The following is a 23,798-nucleotide window of genomic DNA, read 5'->3' as shown; positions in this document are numbered from 1 at the left end:
TACATTTCATCTCAGGAAAGTTGTGTCACTATAAAATATTCTAGATAAACTCAAGATTGTACTGTTTAATAGATATCCTCAGTAAAGCCCCTCCTCCCTGTTTTTGAGATAGGGCCTCACTATGTAACTCAGTCTGTGTTCAAACTTACAATCCTGCCACCATGCCTACACGCATAGTTTTCATCTTTTAAAAAAAATATTTTTTACAGATCAGGTTTGCTGAAGCCAAGAGAACCCTTCAATACAAATTAGATCATACACATTATGGGCAATCTACAATCAAGGCCAAGTCACTTGACAGTACACCTCACTCATCTATACACTGAGGACGATTCTAAGGCTGCTGCAAGAGTAAGCTTGCATCAAATACAGCTGCTTATGCACACTCTGCATCTCAAGCTCTCAAGTGTATTATAAACACCGGAGAAGACACATTCCACAGCTGCTGATTCATAAGGGCAAGAGACGCATTCCTAGCACACTCCCCAATGGTGCTTAAGCTCTGTCCTCAAACACACTTTAAGAACCTCTGACCTAGATGGGGCTGAGCACAAATCCTGGCTTGACCACTTGGGCTTCCTAAAACTCACTTTCTCCAACTCTAAAACAAGAAGCTAAGCTATCTGCGATTGTGGGTTTAGCAATTACATAAGTAACGCTCACAGTGGGTGGAACAGTGTCTGGTTCCTATCAGTTACTCAGGAGCAATCGGATAGCTGTGATGATAGCTGCATGACCATCACCACATTGCTACTGCTTCTGAGTAATGGAACAAGAGGAACGTTGAGAGCATGGTATTGTGTAACTGCATTAGACTGCATTGTTATTGAAAGGTCCTCCTATTTTACACTAATTCCTTCTTATAAGATGATAGTGCACTATAGCTAGGTGACCAAGGTCTATAGTAACAGCTCTCAAGAGCTAGTGCTGGGGCTGGGGATACAAGAGAGCTTGCCTTGTATGCATAAAGCTCTTGGTTTGATCCTCAGCATCTCATAAACCAGACAAGGTAATGCACACCATAATTCCAGCACTCAGAGGCAGGAGAATCAGAAGTTCTGGCCAAAGATCAAGTTCTGGGCCAGCCAAGAATTTATGAGAGCCTGTCTCAAAAAACAAAGGTACTGAGTATTGTGTTCAGTTTTCAATTCTGCTTTATCTTAATGGTGTGTAGCCCCTTGTTTCCTTAACTAGAAGATGAAAATAGCAGTAGCAATTACTTTGTAAAGCTTTGAGCTGCATGATTTAATACAGGTAAAATTCCAAATAATAGGTCATATAAAGTAAATATTCGACAAACGATTGTTATTATTAGCATCCCAATATCCAAAATTATATAAATCACTACACACACTAATGCAGGCATAGTAGTTCACCCTGCAGTCCCAGCACCTGGAAAGCTCAGGCAGAAAGATAAGTCATTCAAGGTCACGCTCAGCCCCATTTTGAAAAAAAAAAAAAAAAGAAAGCTTGTTGCAATGTAAATTCAAACAACTGGGCTTCTCCTATTCATTAAGGTGAGCTATAGACCATCTTGTCTTCTATTAGTTTGAGCCATATGAAATGTTGATATGACTTTGCCCTATAAAAACAGTAACTTCAGATGATTAGCTTCTGGGCTGGGAAGATGCCTCAATAAGGTAAGTGCTTGCTGCCCAAGCATGAAGACCTGAGATCAGATCCAACCCCAGCACTACTGAAGCTGAGATAGGCAGTTCCCCTGGGCTTGCTAACCTGGCCACCAGACTAGCCAAGGTGTGACAAGGTGTGAGCACCAAGTTCAGTGGGGACCCTGCCTCAAACAAGTAAGGTAGAGAAGGAGAGAGGAAGGCACCTGACATACACCTCTGACCTCCACACACGAGCACACACACACACACACACACACACACACACACAAAATAGACATGCATGCACACAATACACACACACACAATACACATGCACACACATATAATAGACATGCATGCACACAACACACACACACACATGCACACACATATAATAGACATGCATATAATAGACATGCATGCACACAACACACACACACACACACACACACACACACACACACACACACACACACACACGAACGAACGTGCTCGTAGACACAGACAAGAGCATCTCTGTCCTAACTGCTATGACGCTCCTCCCAGCCTGTTGGCCTTCTATCCTAGTATGATGTAAAGTTTGATCTTTGCTTTTTGTGATCTCCTAGATAAACAATAGATACTACTGCCAAGGTTTTAACAAAAAGATGAAAACCCAAAGGCTCTATTTAGCTCACAAAGTACACTGTTTGGCCAACACCTAAAAAATGTTTTAAGGGCTAGAGCAATGGCTCAGCGGTTAAGAGCACTGACTGCTCTTCCAGAGGTCCTGAGTTCAAATCCCAGCAACCACATGGTGGCTCACAACCATCTGTAATGGGATCTGATACCCTCTTCTGGTATGTCTGAAGACAGCTACAGTGTACTCATATAAATAAAATAAATAAACCTTTAAAAAAATGTTTTAAAACTCAGAGGTTTTATATACCCATTTCCTACTGGGTAAGAAAAACTGGATCCGACTTCTCCTGGAAAGAAGTGGAAACTGGCAGCGTTCGGCCTTCCCTAGAGACCTAACCAACCCGGCCAGGTACAGGGGTTCCCCTCCCACACTGCTAGTCTTTATTATCATCCTTACATTTTATTTCATGTTTCAGTGTGTATGATGTATCTGTGTGCATGTGTGTATGTGTGCCACAGCACAGGTGAGGAGGTCAGAGGGCAACTTTTGGTAGTCTGTCCTCTCCTCCCATCATGTAGGTTCCCGGAGTTGAACTTTGATCATCAGACATGCAGACCCAAAACTGATGCTAGTCTTTGTGTAGTTTTAATCCTACCTGGTCATTCAACTCTAGTTCAACTAAACAACCGTGTGCTCTCTCTTCACTTGCACTTGAGCTCAGATTCAGTTCCCATCACCTCAGTGTCTCCCAAGTAAATTCCTCAAGACTCCTGCTCTGGGCTGTTTTAGATGTGACAATGTTGAATCATAAACCAAGCCAAGAATACCACTGCTACTAAATTCTCCTCCAACCAGTCACCGATGTCCATGATTTACTTACTATACAGGTCTTCCTCTTGTTTTCCCTATTGTCACTATGTCACTATTTTGGTCTGTTCAGGGTCCATCACCAGTCACAGCTACCTCACCAGATAAACTGTCCATCCGAGCCTAAAGCAATGCCTGCAGCTGTGCTGTAGGTCCCATTGGCTCTTCTCCAGACCGCTGACCTGACTAACCACCACACACACACCCCCACATTCCCACTACATACACACACACCCCACATCCCACTACACACACCCACCCCACATTCCCACTACACACACACACCCCACATTCCCCACCACACCACCCACCCCACATTCCACACACACACCCCACATTCCCACACACACACACACACACACACACACACACATTCCCATCCCATACACACACACACACACACCATCCATCCCATACATACACACACACACACACACACACACACACCGCATTCCCCACACACACACACACACACCCCGCATTCCCATCCCATACATACACACACACACACACACACCGCATTCCCATCCCTCACACACACACACACACACACACACTCCCACCCCTCCCCCTCTTCTAGCATTATCAGCTCTTTCTTTCCATGGAATCACTGCTGTCAACATAGAAACATACTGTTACTATTCCTTTTGTTCTGACACATAATTAAAATCTCCCCAAACTCTCAAGACCTGTAATCCCCTCTTCTGTTCCTGCTATCTGTTCAGTAGACTCTGAAGCACTCTGTCCTGATTTATAGCTGCTCTTCTCAAGGTTTTCAAGACACCCCCCGGCCCCACGATGATTAACTCCATTGCGACATCATTTCTTAGTACTTACTTCCCTGGTCTGTCAACGGAGTCTGGCAAGCTGCTGATCCTTCTCCCTCCTAGAAGCACTGTCTCCAGGCCCCACCTGCTTTTCGTCTCCTTCGGTTACCAGTCCCTCTTGCTGATTCTGCCTCATCTTGAAGTCTCTAAAGTACATGTTCAAGGGCCTATAGCTTACTGCTTGGGCTTTTTTCTTTCTACTCTGATTCCCAAATTTTCAAGGCCATAAACACTGTCTCTGTGCCAATGAGTCCCCATATTTATTTTTCTAACTTGAAATTTTCCCTGAATGCCATATACAAACTTCGAATTTAACATTTCCAGTGCCTTCTCCTTTCCTCCAAACTGTTCATCTTGGAACCATCCACTTCAGTTAAGGGAAACTTCATTTTTTTTTTTTTAACCCCAATCAAAGCTCTCATGTCAACCTGAACCTGCCTTTCTGTTATGTGCTACAACTCAACATTCAAAATAAATAGAACATCATTGAACAGAATATGATTTACCGGTGGAAAAGTAACTGAGTTATGCAATGATACGGATGGACTTTAAAACACTGTTCTGAGCTCAAATAAAGACAGGACAAGGATACACATGGTACGATCCCATTTGTGTGACGCTCCCTTACAGGCATGCTCACCTCTCCTGACAGAAGGCACATCAGTGATTGCCTGGCCCAGGGCTTAGGAGGAGGGGATCTGAAAAGGAAACAGCCTTTTGGAGTGGCAGAACGATCCATATGTTGACTGTGCTGGTAGCTATATATAAGTAGGCTGACCAAAACTGAATTATATGAGATACATTTTTAAATATTTTAATCTGAAGGTCTTTTGAAAAATGTTCACTTATATTACTACTACTACTACTACTACTACTACTACTACTACTACTTCTACTACTGTCATAGTCATCATCATCATCATCATCATTGTATGCTTCAGTGTATGTGATACATGCATGCACACATGACGGAGGGAGATCATGAACACCACGGTGCGTGTGAGGAGACCAGAGGACACCTTTACAGAGTTGGTTCTCTCTCTACCTTGAACTGGGTCCCAGGGATGAACGTCATCACACTCTTGCGGTAGGAACCTCCACCTACCCAGCCCTCTCTCATCAGCCCCTCAGACATGCATTTTATTTCATGTTAATTATACTCTACTAAAGCCGATTAATCTGACCACTGTTTGCTCCCTCCCTACCCCACTGGTGCAGTATGGAAACTAGCACTCTCTCATTTCCTGTCAAACCAACCTCCTCAATGGTTTCCTAGGTCTGTACCCCTCCCTGCACACCTTGTTCTCAAGACTGTGGCCAGAGCAGCCTGTAAAATAGGAATCTTATTGTGCTACTCTCTGATCAAGACTTCCTAGTGGGCTTTCATAGCAATAAAACTCTTATTTTTATTTTTTTTATTTTTAGTTTTTGGGAATAGGGTCTCACTCTATAGCGCAGGCAGACCTGAAAGTTACTATGTGGACCCTGGGTTCTATCTAAGCACAGGGAAAAGATAACACCCAAACATATTATGATAATATATATGAACCTACTATGAACATACTATGATAATATATATGAACCTACTATGAACATACTATGATAATATATATGAATCTACTATGAACATACTATGATAATATATATGAACCTACTATGAACATATATGATAATATATATGACCTACTATGAACATACTATGATAATATGTATGAGCCTACTATGAACATACTATGATAATATGTATGAACCTACTATGAACATACTATGATAATATGTATGAACCTACTATGAACATACTATGATAATATGTATGAACCTACTATGAACATACTATGATAATATGTATGAGCCTACTATGAACATACTATGATAATATGTATGAACCTATTATGAACATACTATGATAATATATATGAACCTACTATGAACATACTATGATAATATATATGAACCTACTATGAACATACTATAATAATATGTATGAACCTAGATTTGCTTTCAGTTCTTGTCAGCAACTGAAGGTTAAAAAAAAGACTATAAAACATAAGCTCTTCCAAACACTGAATATGCTTTGTATTAAATTTGTAAATCTGAAGTAATTTTCCTAATCACCTAAATAAATGAGCAGTTTAAGTTCTTTGTATAAGTTCATGCTGCGTAACACCCACAAATGCTGTAGTAGAAAACAATCTGACATTCTGGAAACTTAGGAGTTCATTTTGAAAATTCTTACTTACTTTTTATCATTTAAAGAATATCTTGTTCTATCAGCAAGCCACATAAATATAAAAATGCTAAAGAGATCAGTTTGACACAAATAAATCAAGGTAAGGTGCCTCTGCTCAGAGATCCACCAAGCAAACAAAGCTTCTCTGGCCCAGAGGCCTCGCCTCCCCAGCGACTGCAGAGCCCTGTGCTGCAGCCCCTGCGTCCGGCAGCTCCTGCTAGAGCTGCATGAAGAGTCCCAGCTACCTGCATCAGATTAGGAGCAACATTGCATATTTAACCTGAAAATAGAGCTGTTTTATAATATGATTAAAGTGTTTTATGAAGTTAATGGAGTGGAAATTTCCAGGGGAGTACCATTATTTAAGAAATTCTAAACAAGTAATATTGTCAAGCACAGTTACTCTGTCAAGGATAAATGACGACACATTAGAGATGTCACTGCTGACTATGCTGGCCTGCCTTTATTGTTCACAGGCAGCATCTTTCATGTCTATGTGTCCATCTCTTAAACAAGACGATGAAGAAAAACAACTGCGATATTCTGTCCTAGCGGAGGACGGCAGTGACCTAAGCACCTTTCCATTGTACATATGGCCACCAGCAGACCTCACAACCAAAACGTTTTCAAGCTGTAACTGTACTTGGTAATCATTCGCCTTGATCTATCTGGCAACCATAACGGTGATCACACATACAGTTCAGAGAAAGTACTGACATCTCCGAATAGTCCCATTTCTAAGTTTCCCGGATTGCTTTAAACCTAAAACAGACCTTATTCTGGGTAGGAGAAACAACAGAACACCAATATCGAAACTAACGGGCACTCCTAACAGATGACAGGTCCACAGCAGCAGATCACTAAATCCGCTTTATTTGCTGGTCTAGAGCTTTCAAAGCAAGATGAAAGGAGAGCGACCACGCATACAGTGCCTTACCCCTGCTACCGGTGAGCCACAGCATGCAATGCCGGAACATAGCAGTGGCAGATGGCATTGGAGTTAGTAACTACAGAAAGGAGAATGGCAGAGCAATGATGGCTGGCAGACAAGACACAGAAATGCAGATGAAATGAATGCAAACTTAAGAGTTCTTGAAGCAGAGCAAAACCTTTCAGGCAAAGGCCGCCTCTAGCTTCAGTTGAATTTACATTTTGAGCTTCACACGGACAAACACTGCAGCCTTCACAATCAGTCCTTAGACTCTTCATGCAGAAGCAGAACCACACTCCTCCATAAAGAACTTCAGCAACCTTCTGTAAGCACAAGCCAGCAGCAGCAGCAGCCCATTACTCTCGCCTTTCACTGAGTTTTTATCCTTTAAATTTTTAATCTCCAATCGCGGCCAGATCCACAGTCGCTTCCAATTAATGTGCATCCACTGCAGATACAAATCCCTGCCTAACCTGCAGTACCACTTCATCCAGAAGGTTCCTGTGCACTCGTTCATGCAGGATCAGTTGCAAAACCATTCAAGTCATTCAGCAAGCAACCAACCCACGGGAGAGGGGAAGCAGGTGGGACTCTGAGGAGAGAAGCTCTCTTTTCAGCTCACCCTGGAAGTGGAAGGTTTTCTGATCCACAGTGATTGTGAAGGTGCTGTCGTCCTCGTCATCTATACCAATCACAGCTCCCTGCGAGACAAAGAGCAAAATCCCAATAAGGCAAACAATGACATCAGCAATATTCACTACTGCTACAGCCCCAGAACACCCGATGCGCTGAGGACGCTGGAAGCAGGCTAGCCGGAGCAGAGAAATCCGAGAACCTTGTTTTGCTTGAGGATGAACTACAAGAGAAGGGCTGGCAGGGCACCCTAGCTGAACCCGGCACGCAGACTTTCCATGCCTTGCATAAGGGACGGGGATGCAGTGGGAGGAACAAACAGAAGCTGAATCTGTAATCTGTTTAACAGCCAGCTGCCGAGCCCTTCTGAGCTTTAAATTGCTCTCTAAAACAGGAGTCAGAAACCCACACTGCCCCAGGTTGTTGTGTAGTGCAAAGGCGGCAGGTGCTCTGCACGGGGCTGCGTCTGCACCGCCCTTGTTAGTGCAGAAACACCAGCTGACATTTGCTCCAAAACACCGTCCAATAACCAGATGCTCCCCAGCCACTTGTGTTGCTGAGGCGCCACGGTTTTCACACAGTGCTTCTATCTGTGCCTGTGTCTGCCTCCTCCCCCTAAAGTGCTGTGCGGTTTTGGAACTCGGGAGTTTTCTCTTATTTTGACACACAGCACTCAAGTTTATGTACTGCATGGTTTCTAAGAGAAGACATGACTCTCAGACCGAAGTAAGAGGGCAGTGAGCTACACTGGCTGGCTGTTGCAGAAACTTCCAACTTTTTTTTGTATATTCAGACACAGGAATTAATGGGGCGGAGTGGGAGGGAGCGACACAAAATCAAAGTCTACTAGGCAATGTTCTTAAGGCATCAGCATCTTGCATATCCCAAAGGAGCTAGGGATACCACAGGAACACATTACTCTCACACGGTCTGTTATTAAGATAGCTTGAAAGGAAAAGTCAAAACACTGGAGGAAAAAACAGAAACAAAACAAAAAGCTTATCATGTGAAACAAGTGGTGTGTAGGGTAACTACTCTTATCCTAAAAGGACTAATAAGAGTCAAAGATTTATTTATTTCTTCCCAGAGATAATACAGAAAAACCACCTCAATCTAAGTTCTATACACCTGACTTACTTCGTCTTCAGTTTCAGAATGGATAATAAGAAATTTTGTCCCCATTCTTAATAGGGAAATGTCTACAGACCTAGTCTAGTCCCAACAGGAAGCTCACAGCTGGTCCAGGACTCGCTGTCAGTTGCATGGCACCTCCTAGTCTAGCATGGTGAGCACAGACGACCCCCACCCTCAACACCACCACCAAGGCAGTCATTCTGGTTAACTTCACTTTGTGGTTAGCTGGGCGAACCTCATGACATTCTGATAAATCAAACATTCCCTGGGTCCAAATACTCAATAACCAAAACCAAGACCATTGTTTCATTATAACCGTGGTCCTTGCCCTGGAGGGCCTTCTGCCCCAGAAGAGCAGATAGAGCAGAGTGCAGCTACCAAAAGTGCTCTCTACCTGGAGGAACCTTGGAAACAGTGTCAAAGAAGCTTGTCACCAAGGAAATAACCACATGGACAAACACACAGATGGAAAGAGGTTCAGCAGTCCCTTGAGGGTAAGGTGAATAGGGACTGAATGCTAATAAGTAGGGGCAGGGAGGCTGTTTTGGAGACAAAACTCCTGGGCTCAAATAATTCTTCCAATGGAATCACGACACATACCACTATACCTGGCTGGCATTTAATTCTTCTCAGTGATAAAAAACATTCTGAAATTAACTGTACTATTGTGCTGGTTGCACTATGAATATACCAAAAACATTAACCATATACGTTAAATCAATATACTGTACAGCATGCGAGCTTTCTTTTCTTGAATACAGGTTCTCAAATAGCTCAAGTTGACTTAATTCTATGTAGCAGGATGACATTGAACTCCTGATCTTCCTGCCTCCAACTCTTAGAGCTGGGAATATGCATCATCATGCCCAGTTTTACATGGTACTGGGGACCCAGTCCTGGGCTTCGCACATGCTAGACAAGCACTCCCCACATACTAGAGAAGCACTTCACACATGCTAGACTGACCCACATCCCCAGGCTCAGTACATAAGTTATAACTCAACCAGGCTGTAATATATCAACCCACTTCTAGGTGCATGTTTGTTTGTTCTTCTGGGTTTCTTTCTACCTTCCTTCCTTCAAGATGCACTGGTGTTTTGCCTGCATGTATGTCTGTGTGAGGGTGTCAGATCCCTCATAACTGGAGTTACAGACAGTTGTGAGCTGCCATATGGGTGCTAGGAATTGAATTGAATCTGGGTCCTCTGGAAGAGCAGTCAGTGCTCTTAACCACTGAGCCATTTCTCCAGCCCCTCTTTTGTGTTTTAATCCAAATTTGTCCACCATCTAATCACCTGAGACAATCACAAGGGCTACACAGATGTCCCTCGTCCCCTCACTGTACTCCAAATATGCTCATTTGGAACTATATCCCTTGTTTTTTTCTCCTTTGGTGCTGGGGACTGAAGCTAGGGCCTCACGCCTGCTAGGCAAACTTCCACCAAGCTATCCCCTGCCCAGAGCTGGTATCTAAGTCACCATCTCCACAGCTACCAGCAATGGAGTCCTTCACCAATTTATTGCTCGCTAATGCAATCTGTCTTCAGTCTGATCACCTTCTAAACCAGTCTTTGTTGTTGCCAGAAGTGTTTTCTAAAGCACACACTCTAGGAGACAGATCTTTTAAAAACCTTCCTTGGCTTCCCATAAACTAATAAAGTCAACATTACTTCTTAATGCCATTCAAGACTGCTCAAATTTGGTTCAGCTAACCTCCTACTGTCACACTCCTGCCACACACTCCCTCCCCTACAGAGACACCCTATATGTACTCAGTCTCAACACTTCTTCCACACACCAAAACAAACAGACAAACAAAAACCTAGCATGCAGTCTCACCTTCTCAAATCCTTTTTCCAGTCCAGGTCTCCACCATTTTCTAAACAAAATCCATCTCCCACTCACTCCCCTCCCCTCCTGTCCTGAGAGCAGCTCTGTAAGAACTGCCCAGCTCTTAACCCCTTTCAGTCCCTGCACCCTCCACCCATGCCTCCTCCCTCTCCCCGCATCCCATGGCCACTCTTCAGTGTCCTTCAGACAGAACTCCAGCAGCATGTACAGCTGGCACCTGGTCCTCCTTAGTGGTCTTTGTGCCTCAGCTGCACCTCAGAGAGGTCTCACCCCAAGAACCTTTGCCAATCTAATATGGAAGAAAGCATTCCTTTGGGGTCTACTGCACTTCCTTGAAGGCTTTGGAACCTAGCTAGCAGTCGCCTGCTCCAAGCAGGACCTGCCACTACAGGAGTGTCCTTCAGTGTTACATAAGGACATGCATCTGACACTCCAACCTCTTCATTTGATCTGTTAAAAAAAAATCTTACATTTCCCATGAAAATACCCTAGCTCTACATTGTTCAACACTGTAGCTGTTCAGTTCTATGTAACCATTTACATTTAATTGTAATTAAAATTAAGCAAAATTTAGAAAAAACTGGAGCCAAAAGTATAGCTCTTTGGCAAAGCAATACTTAGCACCAATAAGGCCCTGGGTCTGGTCTCCAGCACCAGAAAAACACAGTGGTAATTCACAGGCTCCACAGCTGGAAAGCTAGTGAGTATGAAAGTGGCACAGATACAGAGCACACTGCTGGCCACTGAGAAGAAAGCCAGCTACGCTACTGCTGTCAACTGAACATCTGAACCGAGTGAGCACTGTGCTGAGCGCTCCACACATGCTCACTCGGAAAAACACTATTTTGAAATATAATGTGCATGAATCCTGTGTACAAGGTCAATGAAGAGCAACTCCCCTGTGTAACTCTTCCTAATGGTTTGCCCACCTCTATCCTAAAGGAACTTATTTAGAAGCTGAAGCAGGGGAGGGCAGTTACTCATACACCCTGACCAAAGGACAGTCCTCCTCTACCAGATAAGATCATCTAGGGCTCAGCTTGGGAGGGAATGCAGAGTTCAGTAAAGGAGGAAGGGAGCAGACTGCCAATCAACCCAAGCTTCCCTGGGGTAGCAGATGTTGTAACCAGACAACATTGATGACAGATGTTGCAAGCAGATCTCCATTCTACACGGTAAGATAAACATTGTTTTTCAACATTAAGTCCTTCTGCCTTAAGTTTTATACAAATGGACTCACGAATTTTTTTAACCTGCTTTCACACAAAATGTAAACTCACCTAAGTTGCAGATAGCAGTTTATTGAGGGTTTTTTGTTTTTATAGTTACACTTCCTTCTGGCTATTCAAAATGTATCGATTTCGCTGTGGATAGATAGTTATACTGCTCCAGTTTTATAATAAGACAAAGCTGTTTTGGATACTGTTGCTCTTTTCTTAGTAGACTCAAGTCTTGGGGTGGATACTAGGTCAGAGTACTAGGCTCATGTTGGTCTGCAGGCTGGCAAGGGTTCCAAAAGCAGCTGTGCTGGTCACGCTCCCATTTCACGAGCACATTTTATTTTTTTTTTTATTCACTTATTTATTTAATGTATACGAGTCCACTGTAGCTGTCTTCAGACACACCAGAAGAGGGCATCAGATCCCATTACAGATGGTTGTGAGCCACCATGTGGTTGCTGGGAATTGAACTCAGGACCTCTGGAAGAGCAGTCGGAGCTCTTAACCACTGAGCCATCTCTCCAGCCCTCACGAGCACATTTTAAATGGCTCACAGTGACCACTAACATCTGACAGTGGTGTTTATTTCTGTTTCCCTGGTAACTGATGAGGCATCTCTTCATGTTTGTTGCTATTCAAACATCCTCTGTGCAACAGTGTTGTCAATAAGCAAGAAACAAATCATTCTTGTCTATTTGCAGTTTTCTTTCTATTGTTTATAGTATCTGTCCCTTCCTTTTTTTATCTTCTACCTTCTGAGGAACAGTTCTTAATTGTAATTCCTTCCCTACAATGTGTTGAGTTTATACTTTATAGTTGTGCTTTCTGTGTGTCTTTCAAGAAGTGTTTCTCAGTCCTCGGGCTAAAGAAATATTTTCCTACACTGTCTTCTAGAAGCTCCTAGAAGCCTTTACATTTCAGTAGTAGGGAAAACAGGTCCTCCCAACTTTCTGGGCCTTAATGTTCTAAACCACACCACCACCAGAGTCACGGCTGGGCATGCACAGGAGGGTAGGTGAGAACACAGAACCTATCTTCTGAGGTCTATGTAACTGGCTGAGAAAAGCTGACTCAGGAGTGGTATTCTTGACCCTTTAAAAGTGTCAAGTGGACACAGCAAGTTCCGTGCATGAGCGAGTGAGTGCACAGCAGCACACTGACTGGGAAGGCCACTGATTGACAGCTCCACTACAACAGAGCTTATGGTTTTCTGGGCAGAGATTTCCACCCATCTCTGTTAACTATTATCACTCCACTTATCCATTCCCTATCACCTTCTCTATCCTCTTCACCAGCCCCAGTTGCTGGTGCACATATGCAAGTCTCCTTGACAACAGCAAGAACTCTCTTTGAGTCTGCATCCACTCCAGCAAATAGTCTAGTCCTCTAATTCCCTTCCCGGCAAGATAATCCGGTCATCTAAACCTCTTGCCTGTAATTCATCTCCTTCTCTGTTCCTTGAATGTAAGTAGCCACATCACCAGTTCTCACCTCACATAAGGTGACTTTATGACCTGGTTTGTCCAGAACAATCCTGGGTGATCCATGCTGTCCTGGCATAATAACAAAGAACTTTCACTTTCGAGGACATGACTGACCAGGTTTCAGAGATGGCCACACTCCACCACAGCTTAGCCCCAAGGTGCTAACTTCCCTCTCAGTGACTTCTGTACCTGAACTGCTTGAGGTCTACCTGTTGTTGCAAGATCCTTCCCACAACCACATATCTCCAGTTGTTCCCTCTGTCTGCTACCCTTCCTCTCCCCCTGCCTAGGTTTGCTCTGCTTTTAGGAGGGTGGGAGGCGGGGGTGTTCTGGAGCAAAACTCCTCTTGGCAACTCACATATTTCCACTGGTATTCTATTATCAAGAAAACTGCTGTGCTAGCTCACCAAAATATCAACCTTTTTATTGCAATGCTTTTTTAAAATTTTTCTCCATCTTTATTAAATTGGGTATTTCTTATTTACATTTCAAATGTTATTCCCTTTCCCAGTTTCCAGGCCAACATCCCCCTAACCCCTCTCCTCCCCTTCTATGTGGGTGTTCCCCTCCCCATCCTCCCCCCATTACTGCCCTCCCCCCAACAATCCTGTTCACTGGGGGTCCAGCCTTGGCAGGGCCAAGGGCTTCCCCTTCCACTGGTGCCCTTACTAGGCTATTCATTGCTACCTATGAATTTGGAGCCCAGGGTCAGTCCATGGGCAGTGGATTAGTCCCTGGAAGCTCTGGTTGATTGGCATTGTTGTTCATATGGGGTCTCGAGCCCCTTCAAGCTCTTTCAGTCCTTTCTCTGATTCCTTCAACGGGGGTCCCGTTCTCAGTTCAGTGGTTTGTTGCTGGCATTAGCCTAAGTATTTGCCATATTCTGGCTGTGTCTCTCAGAAGAGATAAACATTCGGCTTCTGTCAGCCTGCACCTCTTTGCTTCATCCATCTTATCTAGTTTGGTGGCTGTATATGTATGGGCCACATGTGGGGCAGGCTCTGAATGGGCGTTCCTTCAGTCTCTTCTAAACTTTGCCTCCCTATTCCCTCCCAAGGGTATTCTTGTTCCCCTTTTAAAGAAGGAGTGAAGCATCCACATTTTTGTCATCCTTCTTGAGTTTCACATGTTCTGTGCATCTTGGGTAATTTGAGCATTTGGGCTAATATCCGCTTATCAATGACTGCATACCATGTGTGTTTTTCTGTGATTGGGTTACCTCGCTCAGGATGATATTTTCCAGTTCCATCCATTTGCCTATGAATTTCATAAAGTCACTGTTTTTGATAGCTGAGTAGTATTCCATTGTGTAGACGTACCATGACACCAACATAATATATATTTATTTATCTTCCATGGCCTCTCATGATTTTTCTCTGAGGTTTTCTTTTTTGTTGTGTCTTGGGTTTTGTTTTCTTTTATTTTCAAGACAGTTTCTCTGTGTAGCCCTGTCTATCCTAGAATTCACTCTATAGAGCAGGCTAGCCTTGAACTCAGAGATCCGCCTGCCTCTGCCTCCTGAGTGCTGGGATTAAAGGCTGCAGCACCTCTGCTGGCCTCTCTGAGGTTTTTGAATGCTCAGCTTCTCATGTTCTATCAGTACATACTTCTTCAGGCTGCAGACAGCAGCTACAGTTTCAGAGTGTTCTCCAAGTGGATGGATTTCTTGGTTTTCCTTATTCTATACACACAGAAATACTTTACACACGAATAATGGTGCAAAAACCTAAGATCAAATCAGTTTTGCTGTCATGATTTGGGGGGAAAAACAAAGCAAAACAAGACAAGATTTCGGCCATTTTGCAGGGTGTTGTTTTGTGTGTTTTGTTTTGTTTGCAAAAAAGAGAAAAGTGGGTTGGTAAACTGATTCCAAAGGCCATAAAGGAAAGAAGAGCACTCCAGAGCGTAAAGTGCTCACGCCCCTCCTAACGGGACCATGGCTGCTGTTAAGCACACGCAGCATAGGTATTCCCACTTTACACTCAGCACGCACTGTCCCCGGCTACAGAGACAACAGTGGAACTGTACTGTGCACACACGTTCTTTAAACATGCCTCCCTATTACAGATATAGTTCTTTAACTCTTTTCCTAATTGACTATTGGGATGTTACTAGTTTTTGCACGTTGTTCCCATATCCAAATTGCTGTTGTTTTTGAAAGAGGGTCTTACTGTACGTGTGTGTGTGTGTGTGTGTGTGTGTGTGTGTGTATGATCCGGAATTCCCTTAGTAGACCAGGCTGGCCCCAAATTCAGAGATGCACTTGGCTCTGCCTCCTGATACTTATTTAATTATTTACATGTATGTGTGCGCTGTGCATGTATGTTATATAAGTAAAGGTGCCCACAGATGCCAGAAGAAGGTATCAGATACCCTAGAGCTGGAGTTATAGGAAGTTGTGGGTCACCTGAAATGGGTGCTAGGAATTGAACTCCAGTCCTCAGAAAGAACAGTATGTATCCTTAACCATTGATCTATCTCTCCACTGACCTCAACATCCCAAATTTTTGTTCAAGGCTAGTTATACAAATAAAATTTATGTAATTCTTTTCACATTCTTTTACTTATTGGTAGAGGGTTATACACATGTGTCATGGCACACATGCGGAGGTTAGAGGACAACTTGTGGGAGTTGGTCCTCTTCTTCCACTGTATGGATCCTGACAAGTGAATTCAGGTCATCTTGGCAGCGAGCATAGTTACCCACTGAGCCACCCCTCCAATGCTTCTGTAGGCTCTTGCGGACTGTATGCACATAGTTATGTTATATACAAATATACTTAACTTTCATTCCCCCACCCTCTCCCACCACCTATCCCATCTTTTTTCTTTGTTCCTTGTTCTCATATAACCACATGCCAGGACCACTAGTGGACTTTACAGAAACATGCAAACACAAATTTCTGAACAAGCCTTTTATCTTTTGTTTTTCTTCATCTGCTACTCTGGGACCTGCAGGGTACAACACTGAAGCAGCAGTGAATGCAGGCGCCTCTCTCGCTGCTGATTTTATGGTTTAACAGACTACCTAGGGGTTCAAAGTGCTCACTGTGAAAGCTTTTGCCAAGACCAGAGTTTGGATCCCCTGAACCCACATGAATACCCTTCTGCCTATAAAGCCAGCATCTGAAGCTAGCATAGCGAGCTCAGAGTTCACCTGAGCAAGCCTGCCTTGTTAATAACATGGAGCACAATGCACACACGAGAACACGCATGCAAATCACACACACATACAAAAAGAAAGAACTCGCACACTGCTCCATTATTATATACATCATCCTTGTAATTCATCTCACTCTGGTGATCCCTAAGTCTCTTCAGAATGTCAGAACCCAACTCATCTGCAGCAACAGTGCTCCTCAGAGGCAGCCGGGCAGCCGGGCTGAGGCGGAGAACCGTGAGTTCAAGGCATCAGTAAAACCTGGTCTCAAAAAATTAAAAGGAGCTGGGAATATGGCTCAATAGTGTGGGAGTACCCATCAGAGGTGGATTGGGCGTCCAGGTCTCTAAAGCAGTAGATTCAATCCCTACTGCTTTTCAAATATGTTAACAAATTTGATGCTAACAATTCTGTGTGACCAGTTTGATACCCTGTCTTGTTTAGCTTTTTTTTTTTCTTTTTTCTTTTTAAGAGTTCAGAAATGAATGGAAAGAGTTGGCTCACTTCATAGGGTTAGTTAAAGGCAGAATTCATTCTTAACCTTCATTCCACAGATACCATGCTCTGGTCTCTACCTCTCACCCTCTTTAATGATGTTACTTACCCATTTTGCAGATATTTCCTAAAAAAATGTTACTATTGTGCTTTCAGATAAAACATGGGGCTACACATCTTTAATCCCAGCACTTAAGAGGCAGAGGCAGGCAGATCTCTGTGAGTTTGAGGCTGTCCTAGTACAGAGAGAGAGTTAGCTTCAGGACAGCCAGGGCTACACAGAGAAACCCTGTCTCAAAAGGCCAAAACCTAAAAACAAAACCGTGGAGGTGAAGTGGAGATCAGTTCCAAGAAGCAACCATCACTACTTCTACAGGATAAGTGCGCCACCTAGTGGCCATCTTTTTGCTGACAGAGTCACCATGAATGTATCAATTCCTAAAAGCCAACTTAAGTCTCTGAGTGCCTGGAGATGTGGCTTGGCAGTGAGTGGTGCTTTCAGAACATTACCAAGCACTAAACTCATCCCCAACTCCAGAAAAAAATTTCTAAGCCTGACAACTTACAAGGTGTCCAAACTAGATCGGCCCAGTGTCTCGGGCAGTAACACTGGACTCCCTGAGATCCTGTATAGAACCTTGGAGTGTTCAAAACTAAAGATCCTAGAATCTTACTCTAAAATAAGATATGTAGAAGGGGGCTCCTGGAAATTAAAGAACTTTGAAAACTACTGATCTATATATGACCCAGTGCGATGGATAGTACAGGCTAAATATCCCCTACACGGGATCTGTGGAGCCAGAATATACTCTTATTTTGAACTCCTGGATATTTGCATATATTTAATAATGTACGGGGGAGCAAGTCTAAATCTGAGATTCAGTTATATTCCACATATACCTTATACATATAACTTGCAGGTAATTCTATACACTATTTTTGTGCCTTGTTATATGAAATTAGGTACAGAATTTTCTGAGTGTGGCACCTGGTAGGCCCTCAGAAAAATTTGGACTTCACAATGCTTTGGATTTCAGATGTTCTTTTTTAACCAGGGATACTCAACTTGTATGACATGTATCTGTCACATGCAGGCTGTCAGTGGATCCATTTCCCCATGGGAGCCACCATGGGAGTGCTCTTCTCCTAGCAGCACGCCATACTAGACTGTTAATACTTTCGGCACTGATGGATGCTCATTATTTTGGTGAGGTGACATTTTCCCCATATCTCTGGTATCGGGCTGTTCCTAACAATAAGTGACATCATAGAGCAGATTCGGGGAGGTAATTCAGATTAATGTATAAACTTAAAAGTGTGCTCTTCTAGCCTGTGAGTATGTGCCCCATGGGACATGCCGTCTCATCATTTCACAATGAGAAAAAATTACTCTGCTGACTTAGGGCTGGCTCACTTATTAATGTAGTAGCATTTTGCCAGCTATTCTTTGTGAATTTGACATTGAAAATGTCCTTCAATTCCCAATCCTCCTGCCTATACCTTGAAAGTATGAGGATGAACCATACCCAGTGATACCCAGGTATCACTACATAGCCCTGGCTGTCCTGAAGCTCACTATGTAGACCAGGCTAGCCTGGAACTCAGCTCTGCCTGCCTCTGCATCCTGAGTACTAAAATAAAGGCATGTGCTTCACAGCTGGCCAAAATGAGTATTCCTAAACCTCATAAAGAATGTTCAAATCTGTAACATCAGCACTAGGGAGACTGGCAGGATTGCTATGAGTCTGAGGAAAGCCTAGGGTACATAGTGAGTTCCAGGCCCCTCAGGCCTATCTACAAAGCAAGTCTCTTTTTGAGACAGACATACATACACAAATACTAGAGGCGGGGAGGTGTTGTTAGTTTTTACTTCCCTGTTTCTCATCAGATTTGCTGCTGCTTGGCAACATTGTGTCACATCTGCATTATTCTAGCCTGAAGGACTGCAGGGCTGGGGAAGTTGTTCAGCTGGTAGAATGCTTGCCTAGAATATAACAGGGCCCAGGGTTCAATCTTCCTGTTAACCCTGCCCAAGACAGCTATAGAGGGCCATGCCAGTACTCCCAGCACCTAGGAGGTAGAAGCAGGAGGATCCACTCAAGGTCTTGTAGAAAATCCAAGTCTAGCCTGAGCTAGAGACACTGTCTAAAAATAATAATAACAGAAGCCTCAAATACTAAGGGTTAAAGGCAGTTTTGGAATGGGAGAGACTAAAGTTCAATCTCAAATTCCCTATCAAATGACCTTGATAAATTACGAAAGCCAACCTAAGTCTCTCAGTGCCTGGAGATGTGGCTTGGCAGTGGTGCTTCCAGAGCATTGCCAAGCACTGAACTCCCCTAACTCCAGGAAAAAAAATTGCTAAGCCTGACATCTTACAAGGTGCCCAAACTAGATCTGCCCAGTGTGTCAGGCAGTAGCATGTGGGCTCCCTGAGATCCTACATAGAACCATGCAATCTTTCTACAGTAAGATAATCAACCAGAGGATCTGTTCAAAACTAAAGAATCTAGGATCTTACTGTAACATAAGGTATGGAGAGGGGGCTCCTGGAAATCAATGTTTTAAAACAAACCGCCCAGATGTTTCTCACATAAGGAACCCCAAAGGACAATCTACTTGTCTTTTTTCCCTTCTTTTGGGGGCAGGATGTTGTACTGGCTAGGTTTATGTCAACTTGACACAAATGATAGTTATCTGAGAAGAGGAAACCTTGGAGAAAATGCCTCCACAAGATCTGGCTATAGGGCATTTTCTTAACTAGTGATTGATGGGAGAAGGGCCTAGCCCACTGTGGGTGGTGCCAGCCCTGGGTTGGCAGGCCGAGCAAGCCATGGGGAGAAAAGCCAGAAAGGAGGACACTTCCATGGCCTCTGCATCAGCTCCTGCCTCCAGGTTCTTACCCTGCTTGAGTCCCAGTCCTGACTTCGTTAAGTGATGAACAGCAATGTGGAAGTGTAAGCCACCCTTTCCTCTCCAACTTGCTTTTTGGTCACGGTGTTTCATCGCAACAATAGAAACCCTGAAACAGGCCTTAAAGTCACAGAACGTGACCTTGAACTTGTGTTCCTCCTGCCCCTGCCTCCCCAGTGCTGGGATTAGATAGAGGCATGCACCAGCCATGTGTGGTTTTATGCAGCTCTGAAGATGGAACCCTTGTGCATGCTAGGAAGCAACACTAGCTGAACTGCATCCCAGCCTTATCATAAATACATTTCCATCACCCTTCACGATGTGCCAAGTACCTAATGCTTGCAGAATTCTGCTTTTAAAAAAAGGCATTATAATCCTCACTTAAAGAAAACTCAAACCCGAGCTTACAGGTTTCCTCTTTCAGTCAATCAAAGGGTGAAACGAGATTTAAATGCAGGTTTCTGTAGGTCCTCTTCTAACCTGATAGGCAGCAGGCAGGTTTCTAGCATGACACTTGTTCTTGGATAATCTCTTCTCCTGGGACTAAGGATGCAAACAGGATGTGATGAGAGCACCTCAGTGCCCTGATTAATAAAATCAAAAAGATTACCTAACCTAACCTAATTGCATGAGCTTTTTTCAAACAGCGTTTCCTGCAGCAGTTAGCAGAATGGGAAGTCAGAGGGATTCACAATAGTAGAGGTCAGTATGTATTGTTGACTCCTATAAGGAGATCTGGCCGTTAGGCACAGCCCCAAAAGCAGATTAAGGGCCACAAGTGACAGTAACGAAGGGACCTCAGGTGTTTACCTACAAGCAACTAAATATGACTTACAGCCTGAAAAGGGTTCTTCTTGGAGCCTCCAAATAAAGCCCACCCCAGCCTTGACTTCAGCTTGTAGCTCTTAGCAGAAAATCCAACTAAGATGTCTACCTGTAGAACTGTGGAAAATTCAATGTGTGTTTTCATATATGGTGACAAAACATGTAACCTAATAATTACTGTTTTTGCCATTTCAGGTTTGCAGCACTGAGGACATTCATCCTGCTGTGCTACTGTGACCACCTCCATCTCCAGAAATTACCTTTCTAAACTCAAACAATTCCAAACCCACCAAATAACAACTTATTTCCCCATGGTCAGTCTGGAAACCATTTGACTTCCAGTTTGCATGAATTAGTGACTCTTCTATCTAATAGGACTCACAAGGATATTTGTGTTTAGTGACTAGCTTATTTTACTTAGCATAACACCCTCAAAATCCATACATGTTAGCATATGCGAAATTTTCCTTTCCTTTCTTAAGGCTCAGTAGTACTTGCCTTAGTTTGCTTTAATAAAACACCCTGAAACAAAAGCACCTTAAGGGATAAAGGGTCTATTTCTGTTCCCTTTCTTAATTTATATTTACAGTTCAGGATCCCAGCCTAGGGAATGATGCCACCCACAGTGGGTAGATCTTCCTACGTCTATTAACCTAATCAGAATAATCCCTGAGAGGCATGCCTGAGACCCATCTTCCTGGTGGTTCTAGAGCTTGTCAAGTGATGACTGAAATAATCCATCACAGTATTCTACTGAGTTTGTGTGCATGTCCATATATATTTTGTTCAGTTGTCTATGTATAGACACTCGAACTGTTTAGCTTTGGAACTACTGTGACTAATACTGTTACGAATATGGTGCACAAAAATTTTTTGGATATAGAAATGGTTGTGGACTTAAGTCATTATCTTAAAAATTAAGCAATGAAAGGAAAAAATTAAGCAGTAATCTTGCCTATCTGAGCTACACTTTTAGGTAAATAGATAATAGAGGAAAAGAAAACTCTCACAAAATTAAGCATCACAAAGTTAACTAACTCCATTTAGCCAACCCAGTGAGAATAAGCACTCACTAAGCATAAGCTTCTACTACTATCAATAAGGAACAGGAGGAGCTGGACATCTGTCTCCTGCTCCCAAACACAACACCTACAGTCTTGTCAACAGGATCAAATGTGAGTCTGAGTTACCCACTGGATGCAGCTACCAATCAGAGCAGAAACAGGAGAGAGGAAGGTGTAGAACTGGACCAGAGTCAGTAAAATGGACCCTCTGCAAATTCCATAGGTCTTAGGGTGGAATGCTTCAAGGGGCCAACCACGGGAAGGGAAAAGGCATCGAGCTTTAAAATAAGCAAAACAAAACTATAAATTACTACATACTGGCATATTGTAATCCTAGCACTTAAGGGGCCGACTGAAGGATCATTTGAGCTCAAGAATTGGAGACCAGACTGAGACACAGCAAAGCATCCAAAAAATTCTCAATTTAAAAACTATAAAATTTAAGGATATCACACTATAAAATTATAAAGAAATGCAAGGGGTGATTACTTACGAGACAGAAGGCATCTGACTGGGAACACACCAAGGTCTCAAAGCGAAGTTCTCTCTCTCAACTTGAGAGCTATGTACAGGGTTAACAATTCAGCTATATTTAAAAACCCAACCCAAGAACTAAGTGGTGCATTGACTGTAATGACAAGGTAGTGGCCTGACTCCAAGTACAATCCGCTAACCTGATGTCTCAACACGGCCCTGCCAAAGACTCACCCTGGGCCTACCTCAAGCCAAGAAAGAGCAGTTAAAACCAGACTGAGTGGGAACTGAGATCAATTATAAGTGCCCAGAAAAGCAGCATGACCAAGACAAAAGGACAATGTTAAAACACGAAAATAGAAGGCATGTGTGGCTGATCATGGGGAAGGTGAGGCAGAGGATTACCACAAATTCAAGACCAGCCTGCAACAGTGAGATTCTGTCTCAAAACAACAAGAAAGAAAGCCAAATAAAAACTAAAAAACAGCCTAAGTTGCCTTTTGTTTGTTTTCTGAGACTAAGTTTCTCTGTGTAGCCCAGGCTGTCCTAAAACTCACTCTAAACCAGGCTGGCCTTGAACTCAGTGGGTCACATGCCCACGCCTTCACTGAGATTAAAGGTGTGTAGCACCACTGCCTGGCCCCTAAGTCTTGTGTCATATATACAAGTTAGCCTTGTTTCCATTCTGCAAAACAGCCATCCTTACACCCACCTCTATTCAAGACTCCTCATTATGACTACCCAAGCTTAGAACTGTTTTCCAATTCTTGTTAGAACTGATGATAAAAGTTAACAATGTTTACCAAATATATTCACACCTTCAAAAAGTAGGGGTGTACCCTACCATCAGTTTAAAGCACCACACCAAAAATGATAAGGGTGACGGCAAGCACACAAACGGAGTTTGAAAAGGAGAAAGCTGCCCGATGCTGGCCCACCACAGGGGTGAGATGTACAATCAGTGCAAAGGACTTGCCAGACTTCAAAGATCCAGATGAAAACTGTCACGTCCAATCTCAAAATCTCTCTCTCTCTCTCTCTCTCTCTCTCTCTCTCTCTCTCTCTCTCTCTCTCTCTCTCTCTCTCCCCTCCCCCCCAACCCCACCGTCACCCCAGGGCCTCACTATAGAATCTTGGCTAGCCTGAAGCACACGATGGAGACTAGGCTGGTCTCAAACTCAGAGATCCACCTACCTCAGCCTCCCAAGTGTTGGGAAATGGTTCTAATGCTTTGCCTTAATTTGGCTTCCAAAAGCCGCACTTCCAGACTCTGAGGGTCCCTGCCCCCAGCTGGCTTTGATTGATAATAAAGAATTGTCAGACAGCCAATGGCTGGGCAGGGAGATGGGGCAAGACTTTTGGATTGCACAGGCAAGGGACTAAGGGAGAGAGGAAGAGGAGAATCGCCATGACAGGAAGCAGAAAGAGGAATCTTAAAGGCCTGCCCACATGTAAGAA

At 43.5% G+C, this 23,798-nt stretch overlaps 1 protein-coding gene across 4 annotated transcripts in view; it reads right to left on the bottom strand.

Moving 5' to 3' along the window:
- Nucleotides 1-23,798, bottom strand: part of Osbpl9 (oxysterol binding protein like 9) — a 139,340-nt gene that overhangs the window by 88,592 nt on the left and 26,950 nt on the right. For all 4 annotated transcript variants that reach the window (XM_032900421.1, XM_032900430.1, XM_032900439.1 and 1 more), the window contains exon 3: nt 7,710-7,788. In XM_032900421.1, coding sequence (XP_032756312.1) covers nt 7,710-7,788 — 79 coding nt within the window. The remainder of the gene's footprint in view (nt 1-7,709; nt 7,789-23,798) is intronic.

Source organism: Rattus rattus, chromosome 1, assembly GCF_011064425.1.
Source record: "Rattus rattus isolate New Zealand chromosome 1, Rrattus_CSIRO_v1, whole genome shotgun sequence".
Taxonomy (NCBI): Eukaryota; Metazoa; Chordata; class Mammalia; order Rodentia; family Muridae; genus Rattus; species Rattus rattus.
This window is presented reverse-complemented; position numbering and strand designations above follow the sequence as displayed.